The sequence below is a fragment of the Olea europaea genome, chromosome 17 (assembly GCF_002742605.1).
Source record: "Olea europaea var. sylvestris chromosome 17, O_europaea_v1, whole genome shotgun sequence".
Taxonomy (NCBI): Eukaryota; Viridiplantae; Streptophyta; class Magnoliopsida; order Lamiales; family Oleaceae; genus Olea; species Olea europaea.
The window spans coordinates 13,512,967-13,523,092 of NC_036253.1; the positions used below are offsets into that span (position 1 = coordinate 13,512,967).

Genomic DNA, 10,126 nt, shown 5'->3' on the forward strand with positions numbered 1-10,126 from the left:
ATTGGAAGACTTTTATGGATGGTTCTTCGAGTGTAGAGGGATCAGGAAGAGGGATCATAATGATTAGATCGGACTCTAAAGAATTGGAATATTCACTACGCTTCGAGTTCCTCGCTACCAATGACGATGTTGAGTATGAGGCGGTGATCACAAACCTAGGTCTGGCGGCTAGGCAGGGGATGTCTTCAGTAGAGGTTTGCAGTGACTTGCAGTTAATAGTTGGACAGGTGTTGGGGGAGTTTGAAGCGAAAGATGGAAAGATGGCGGCATATCTGATGGAAATAAGGGATTTCCAAAGGGAATTCACAAGTTTTACGATGATTAAGGTCCCACAAAAAAATAATGAGTGGGCAGATGCATTGACAAGGCTCGCATTAGCAAGATCGAGAAATCTACCACGGGGAAACGAACGTGTAAATCCTACAATACCCCAACATTCAAGGCTGGGCCAAGGTAAAGAAAATTGAGTATGAACAAAATTGGATGGATCCATTGATCAAATATCTCATGGATGATGATGTGCCAGAAAACGCCTTTCAAAGCAAAGAGATTGAGGGTTCGACCAGCCTCGTTTACCATTATCGATGGGCAGCTCCACAAGCGAGGCTAGGCGGAGAACCTCAAAAGCCAAAAAATTGGCTAAAGCCCTTAACCGTTAGACTCTTCTCCCAACGGTCGATATAGCCCACGTGACTAGGCGGAAAGGCTTAAAAGCCAAAAAATTGGTTAAAGCCCTTAACCGCTAGGCCCCTCTTTTGACGATGGATATAGCCCATGCGGCTAGGCGGAGAGCCTTAGAAGTCAAAAAATTGACTAAGGCCTTAACCGCTAGACCCCTCTCCTGACAATCGACATAGCCTATGCAATTAGGCGGAGAGCCTTCGGAGCCAAAAAATTGGCTAAAGCCTTTAACTGCTAGACCCCTCTCCCGACGGTTGACATAGCCCAGCGTCTAGGCGAATAGCCTTAGAAGCCAAAAAATTGGCTAAAGCCCTTAACCACTAGACCATTCTCTCGACGGTCGACATAGCCCACGCGACTAGACGAAGAGCCTTAAAAGCCAAAACATTGGCTAAGACCTTTAACCGTTAGACCCTTCTCCCAATGATCGACATAGCCCACGCGGCTAAACGGAGAGCCTTTGAAGCTAAAACATTGGCTAAAGCCCTTAACCGCTAGACCCCTCTCCCGAATGTTGATATAATCCATAGGGCTAGGCGGAGAGCCTTAGAAGCCAAAACATTGGCTAAGACCCTTAACCGCTAAACCCCTCTCCCGACGGTTGACATAGCCCATGCGGCTAAGCGGAGAGCCTTAGAAGGCAAAAAATTGGCTAAAGCCCTTAACCGCTAGACCTCTCTCCCAATGGTCGACATTGCTCACGCGGCTAGGCGGAGAGTCTTAGAAGCCAAAAAATTGGTTAAGGCCCTTAATCACTAGACCCCTCTCTTGACAGTCGACATAGCCCACGCGGCTAGATGGAGAGCCTTAGAAGTCAAAAAATTGGCTAAGGTCTTTAACTGCTAGACCCATCTCTCAACTATCGATATAGCCCACGTGGCTAGACAAAAAGCTTTAGGGTCAAAAAATTGGTTAAGGCCCTTAATCGATAGACACCACACCTGATGATTGTCACAACGCAAGCGGGAAGACAGAAAACCTTCGACAAAAAAAATAATAAAAAAATAAAATAAAATATTTTGAGAAAAGGAAGATGCTACTCCTTGTCGAAAAACATCGACAAGAGGTAGGGGCTAGTGAAATTGGATGGCGTAAACAACCGTCTGTGATAACGAGCGAGGTAAGACATTACACGCTGACGCAAGACTGTCGACCCCCCGACTCGCTCTACCTCTACGAGAGACCATCGACCCCCTGGGGGCGCTCTACCTCTACGAGTGATATTGGATGGCGTAAACAATCGTCTGTGATAACGAGCGAGGTAAGACATTGCACGCTAACACAAGACTGTCGACCCTCCGGGGCGCTCTACCTCTACGAGAGACCGTCGATCGTCCAGGGCGCTCTACCTCTACGAGAGACCGTCGACCCCTCCAAGCATTCTACCTCTACGAGAGACCGTCGACCCCTCCAAGCATTCTACCTCTACGAGAGACCGTCGATCGTCCAGGGCGCTCTACCTCTACGAGAGACCGTCGACCCCCCGGGGGCACTCTACCTCTATGAGAGACCGTGCTCTTCCTCTACGAGAGACCATCGACTCCTCGGGGGCACTCTATCTCTACGAGAGACCGTCGACCCCCTCGGGCTCTCTACCTCTACGAGAGACCGTTAATCCCCCGGGGGCGCTTTATCTCTACAAGAGATCGTGACCCTTCAGGTGTTCTACCTCTACGAGAGACCATCGACCCCTCGGGGGTGCTCTACCTTTATGAGAGACCGTCAACCCCCTGGAGCGCTCTACCTCTACGAGAGACCATTGACTTCCTGGGGGCGCTCTATCTCTACGAGAGACTATCAACCCCCCGGGTGCTTTACCCCTACGAAAGACCATTAACCAGTATGAAATTACCTATAAGATCATCTCAACACTTAGCCATAAAATCTCTGATGAATTGACAATGTTATATGGCGGTTACCACGAGCACAACCTCCAGGCAGGAAGTTAAGACCTCCCATAAGAACGTGGGAGTAATGGGAAGGCCAATGTGGGGACACATGGCATCACAACCATCCGGTTCTCACTCGGTTTCAACGTCTATAAATACCCCCCGAGGGCAACACAAGTATGGAGGACTGCATATTTTGCAGTCATCTAAATTCCGTCCTTATTTCTTTTAACACGTATACTGATTCTCACGCCGGAGGTAAAATGGGGGAGAAAGCGCCGTTCTCACTTTTCAGGTTACACACGCTCGTTGAAATAGCAAGAACGCTAACGGTCACCAGGTAGATCAGGAGGTATTATTCCACCACCATTTCAGTTAGCATCTAGCTCGTCCAGTACATAGGCATTCCAAATAGCAATAACAATGCTTTTAACACTCTCACCGATGTTGGGAATTTTCAATTAGGTTCATCAACCAACAAGTGTAATTCAGATAAAGCATCACACGCAACATGACACTTAGGATGGAGATGAACTCATTAGTTTATTTTATTTTAATATTTGTTGTACTCCTAATACGTTGGTCGAAATAAGATTTTCCTTTTGTGCTCTTACCTCTTAAGTTTGTATTTCGTTATTTTAATCATTATTTTAAAAATAAAAACCCACGTAAGTCAAACCTTCGAAGAATCAAACCCTCATGGATGAGGCGAGCCAAATAGAAGCACCATAGGGAGGATATTCATATGAGACCTTGGAGTAAGTGGTGTGATATGACAACTCACTGAATAGGTGGTTCTAGTCAATCAACAAGTTTAGTCTAGTCTAGTCTAACATGTCGAGTCTAGGGCTGCAGATAGTCAAAACATTAAATGGATTGATGCCCATTACAAGAGATCCTGGCTATTAGGATGAGGCCAAGTGTCTTTTCTTCTAACGGTTTATGCTCACCCTCTTTACCATTAAAGCCCACGCTTGGGGTGTCACTAAGGCGTATATGCAAGTTTAGACTCTCACACTTTAACTTTGCCATATTATTATTTGTTACTCCCAAAATCAACCATCTTTTACATTTAAGGCTAACTTCCAAAGCCCTCCCACACTTGTATAACTACTTTCAACTCACTTGATTGTTGGAGTGTGCGCAGTCAATTCTACCCCCATCGGAGGAGCCCACATGTGGTTTACGATTTGTCGAAGTGTGCAAGAACCTGGCTTACGTAGACATGAGAGGTATTGTGATTTGTTGGCTATGTTGGAAGTACATTTTTCGAGATCAATAAATTTTGATAAAAATTGATAACATATGTAATTAAAAACTTGCATATCCAATTAAATGTGTGGATAAAACTTGAATTAAATTCTTAATTGTAATTTCCACTAAACAAGTGCTCAATAATAAACTTTAACTTGAATTTGTAAAATTTTTGTAACTCATGCTTTTATTATTGATTTGACTTTTTTAAAAAAAAATTAAAATTCTTAATTAATCATACTCATTTTCAAAAAAAAAAAAATAATTTGAACATAAATTCAAATATTTTCTTACTTATTCACCACAAATTCTCCAAAAAATTATTTTTTAAAATATCATTTCTTCCCAATTTCTTTTTGTAATGAACATCAAACGCAGGCTAAAATTTTAAATTTGACGAAAGAATTGTACTTATTACATTAAAGGGCTCACGCGAAAGAATAATGCTATTCATATAAGGGCAAATGACAGGACTAGGTGATAGCACATGTATGGTTTTTCTTTTTTTCTCTTAAGATTTATGCTAAAGCAATAGGGTCTCGTGACAGGCATTTGGGCCGAGACCCCTGTTCCAATTTGAGACTTAGCCCTTGTTTGATCCCCATTAAATTACATTACATTTCATTTTTTTCTCTTCGATTTTCAATCACACAATTTTTCATAAAATAATATTACACGTAAATCGAAATTTTTTTCATTTTTTTAACTACTTATTTTTCTAAAATATACTATTCTCCCATTTTCATTTTCAGGTAATAGACATCAAATATTGGCTTATTCCCTATTTTTAAGTCGTGATTAACCCTTTCTGTGTGGCAACTTGCAAGACTGCACGGGAGCGAAGCTTCTAGGTTACCACTGGGATTTGATTAAAATCACAACAGCTAAAAATCTCCAAGAATTAGCCATTTCGTTTCTTTCTCACCAAGTAAATTTTCTTCCCGGTTACACATTTCAGATCGCAGAAGGAATAGGTTTTCCACCCTATTGANTTTCGTTTCTTTCTCACCAAGTAAATTTTCTTCCCGGTTACACATTTCAGATCGCAGAAGGAATAGGTTTTCCACCCTATTGACTTTGCGGATTAACCATGTCTTCCCCTGCCGAGTAATTTCTTTTCTTTACTCTCTCGCGCTATATATATATATATTCATATATGTGTGTATCTATCAAATAACGTAAGTCTTTGCTCACGTTTTACAATTGATTGGTTTTGTTGCCGTATACTTCTATATTTCTGGAATGGTTTCTTGTGATTGACTGCCCTTTTGGTTATATTCGGGTTAGAAATTATGATTAACTGTCAGTTTTTTATAAAATGGTTAAGAATGAGTTTAATTTCTCCCTAACTTATTACTCTTAGTATAAGATTCTGATTGTGGACTTGAGATATGGGCCTAACTTTGATAATTGAAATATTTTATGTCTATGATATCAAACAGTGGTTCTTAAGAAGGAATTTTAGGATCTTAAGGGATGACCTGATGTAACAACACTATGATTTTCGGACGGGGAATGGAGGATGAAAAATATCATTGTTTGAAATTTTAATGTACAAAAGAAGAGCAGTTGAGTTCCAATTATTAACGAAATCACTAAATGGCCTTGTTGCTGTATTGCCGGAAATGATCATTGTATTCTATTGGACCTGCAGTTCTTGGAAACTTGCTATCATGGGAAATGTTGTGCCTCCCTAGTTTTTGGACATTGCCATATTCTTAGATACGTTGGCTTTCTGTTAAGGACATCCAAGGTGATCTTTAGAAGTAGATACAATGCAACACTTGAATGACCTTAGCAATAATTTTATCATTAGTCCCTTGTGTGATGTGCCAGAGTTAAATTGGTAGATCATGATATTAAATGTGAAATCAAAGATTGATGCCCCAATTCAATTTTGTAGGAGTAAAGGCTGCGTAATGTGGCTTAAATAGTTTATCCTAAAACTATGCTTGATAGCTATATAAGAATGGTAGAGATTGCCAGATTGGTCTCCGTAAATTACTCGGTCGTACCTGATGGTAAGAGTCCAAGTTACTTCATTGTGAAACCATGATGCTATTTAGAGTGAACATGGTAAAAGAAATAGATAGCACTCAGTGAATAAAATAAGCTGCCCTTCGAGTAAAAGACAAAGATATCACTTGGTCTCTTAAATTGCCTTTATACCCATCAAGTTGATGCTTCATAAATCTTAATGAGCTTCCCAGCTTCAAATGTGAAACTCTCTAGAATGTATTGTTCATCTCTCTTTAATGATTCTGGATTGATAATGTGGCTTCTGTTGATATAGGCATTCATGGTTTGATATATTCATAATCTACAAAGCATGATACCAATGCACCATGAAAACCTGATACGCAATGCTTCGAACATATAGAACACGAGCACGTCCTGTAATTACCTCGATAATATGCATTTATAAATCGTATATTTATTTTAATGAACTTTTGTTTTCAAAATGAAATTAATGCATTTTTAGCTTAATTGATGAATTCACTTTGAGTGACAATTAATATATTAAGATAACTTTGGGTTGCACTTTGTATCACTAGTACTAATTAAATAAAAACTTTAATATATCGAAAAGTATACATAGTACGTATAAAACGAATTTGACAAAGCTCGTATAAGTTTTCTCACACTATATTGACTTTCTTAAACAAAATTTTCGATGATTAAAATTTTCCTAATTTTATTTACCGAAATTCACAAACTGGAATTCTTATCTTTCACACGTTGGGCTGTGTCCTTTCCACGTGTTGTGTCAGGGTTGTCCCTTGTCAGAAAGTACATATATGATAAGACTTTCTACTACTTTACCACACTTGTCTTGATGTCAATTTTCAGTAGTTGCCGGACTCTACTACTTTACCACACTTGTCCTGGTGTATGTGCGGGACTCCACTACATTACCCTGGGGGAGTGTGTGCACGTTAACGTTCATAAATAACTTCATAGAGCTGTGTTTCTGTTTCCGTTCTCTTGAACATTGAACCTTTCTTTTTCACTGTTTGATTTGTTCTTTATACTCTCTTTGATATTTCTAATGGAAACTTACTTGAGAAACAGCTTTGCAATCCTTTTATAGCTTTGGTGAGTCCATTCGTTTGGACATTCAGTGTTTTTTTAGAATATGAATGTTTGATTTACCTTGTTTAAGTTTAACTACACCCCTCTTATCCTCTTCTTTTTCAGGTATTTCAAGTCACTTCCACCGATAAGTAAAGCATATGGGACAGCATGTTTGTTGACGACCATTGCTTGCCAAATTGGGTTGCTACAGCTTGAACACATTGCATTGCTTCATGAGCTAGTGATCTTTCGTTTTCAGGTGAATTTTTAATTTTTATCGAATAATTTTACAATAATGCTTATGGGTAATTAATTCTAACATGAATAATTTGTAATTATGACTCCTATTTATTCCTCGTTACTCTGGGAAAGTTAATAAATACCATTATCATTGTATATAATGATATTATCTTATTAATTTATCTGAATCTTAAAAATGAAAACTAGTGATGCATGAGTTGTGTGAATGATATTATTTGAAGGTTACATCTGTTAGATGGCCTATATGTTCTTTTTGTGAAATTTTTTTATTGGAACCTAAACACGTACACTTGTGTTGTGGTCCTCACAACTGTTACAGAATTCTAAAGAAAATACTCGTGCTAAAACCAAACTTCCTAGATTACCATTTGCTAACCAAGAGAAACAAAAATGAGAGGAACATGAAGACACCAAATGTATGTGAAAACCCTGTGTTGTTGAGGGTCAAATGTCGTCCAATGTTGTTTTGTAGGAAAAATAATAAAATCATTCTTAGATCATTTAGATGACGGAACCACCAAAAAGTTTGTTAATTTTCCTTTTCTCACGTTGTTTGACAAAGCTATGCAAATCACTTCTGTGCACGAAAATTTCAGGCATTTTTATCTTGCAACATTGAGTGTTTTGCTGGAAAAATTTGACTACCCACTCTTACTAGATTAACTATTAACTAGCTGCTCCAGATCAATTGACTACCCATTTCCATAGACTTTCATTTAACCGGACACATATAAGAACAATTTTTCCTTGTATCCGTTTGTTCACTTTTTGCTAGAGCATTCTTCACATGATTTTCCTGGCGGCGAAACAAGTTTTTAGGTACTTCACCAACAGTAAGAAAATTCTCTAAAATAAAGATTTTGCGCAACCTCAAAATTATTTGAGCTACTATGACAAAAATAATGCAGAGTTCACAACCAGAAAGTCTCCCCTTTTCCACTATTTGTTGCATGTTGCAGAGAACTCTCCATGCTATTGCTGCCGATCTTAGCACAAGGACATACTCCAGGGTTACATATTGCATCTTGTCATATCTGTGGATGAAAAACTAATCATCAACTGGTTGTGTAATATCTCTACCTGTGGTCCTATTCGTCATCTATAAAGCAAAAAATTTCCTCTTTTCTTTCTTTTTTTTTTTTTATTTTCTTTTTATTTATGTGAACAACCATTGCATCATCATAACTAATAGGATCGCAAATTTGTCTCGTGGAAATGCTATTGCTGCCGATCTTAGCACAAGGACATACTCCAGGGTTACATATTGCATCTTGTCATATCTGTGGATGAAAAACTAATCATCAACTGGTTGTGTAATATCTCTACCTGTGGTCCTATTCATCATCTATAAAGCAAAAAATTTCCTCTTTTCTTTCTTTTTTTTTTTTTTATTTTCTTTTTATTTATGTGAACAACCATTGCATCATCATAACTAATAGGATCGCAAATTTGTCTCGTGGATAGATCACAGTGCATTGTACACCGGAGTCTCCCCTCAGTCCCATGGGGAAGATAAATTGTCAGTTTGAGCCCCCAGTCTTGTGGATAGATCACAGTACATTGTACACCGGAGTCTCCCCTCTCAGTTCCATGGGGAAGATAAATTGACAGTTTGAGCCCACGCCACTGTGGGCCTGTTTTTGTAGCATGTTTCGGTCCTCCACCGGTTGGTCCAAGTCAATGAATTGGGCCAACCAATTTGGTTTAAGCACACGAACTTCTGCCTGGATCTCGGTTGCACCCAATTAAAGACAATGAATTGGGCCAACCAATTTGGTTTAAGCACACGAACTTCTGCCTGGATCTCGGTTGCACCCAATTAAAGAGTGGCTCTCCAATAATTGCTTGAGAATATTCTTTTAAGGGGAAGTCAAAACCCTATGATGATCAGCATTACACCCTCCCTAATCCCTCCTGTTTCAATGCTAGAAACTGCTCGCACACAAATCCCTCGAGTTCCTTTTCATTTTCCCATCTGCATATGGGTCATCGACCCTCTTCCCAGTAGAACTATACTGACTTTCTGTCAAAGCTCACAACCGCAGCCTCTAATTTCTCTAACCTAGTCATCAAACTCACTGCAATCTCAAGGCACTCGAAGAAGTAGCTTTTTTGCCCTCTGAATTTTGCACTTATCCTCCCCAAAGGAGGATCGGACCCAGGCTTATGACCTATTAAGACTTTGCTTTTACCACTTGAGTTAGGCCTTGGCCTCCTCAAATACGTAGGTTTATCAAACACATGATACTGTGTTAAAGCACTTCTTGCAGTGTTAATACTACAGAACTTCGTGGAGTACTATTTCTCTAGCTGCCCCTCTCTTTCTTTCTTCTAGAAACACAAACAGACACAGACAACTGATTATCTGTTGGCGGGAATATTTGCTTACTAGCATTTATTATTGTATTGATTGGAAGAATGATACAAATGCATTTCATATGGACTTGATTTGTGCAAGTTGTACATTGTTTAACGGCTTTCATCCATTCTTTTTTGCAGGTGTGGCGCCTGATTACAAACTTCTTTTTTCTTGGCAAATTTTCTATCAATTTTGGGATTCGGCTCTTAATGATGTATGAATAATACATTCTGATCCATACCAGTTAAACCAATTAAGATATTACTTCTGTGATATTATAAGCTTTGCCAGTGGCACTTAGGTATAATTATGATGTGCTATTGGATTAAGATTTACGTGCATCAATGCTTTGTGTAATTGAATTTTGTAGAGCAAGATATGGAGTCCAACTGGAAAATGGACCTTTCCAAAGACGCACAGCAGATTTCTTGTGGATGATGATTTTTGGAGCTTTGTCACTATTGGTATGTAAGAGTCTCTCTCTCTGTGCGATGGGGAGGGCATTTCATTTTCTCCGTTTTCCTTTTTCTCTCTCTATATTAAAGAGGATCAAAGGCAAATGCACCATTTACCATTTCAAGTTGGCTGAAATTGGCACACTCCACTC

The 10,126-nt window shown here is 39.2% G+C and overlaps 1 protein-coding gene across 1 annotated transcript; it reads left to right on the forward strand.

The window, feature by feature from the left end:
* Window positions 1-4,816: 4,816 nt before the first annotated feature.
* LOC111365649 (derlin-1-like) lies at window positions 4,817-10,121 on the forward strand (the record flags this gene model as incomplete). The annotated part of the gene is made up of 4 exons (XM_022986189.1): window positions 4,817-4,931; window positions 7,023-7,158; window positions 9,660-9,733; window positions 9,890-10,121. Coding segments are annotated over exons 1-4 (459 nt in total), but the record flags the coding sequence as incomplete, so codon positions are not given.
* Between the last annotated feature and the right edge of the window lie 5 nt (window positions 10,122-10,126).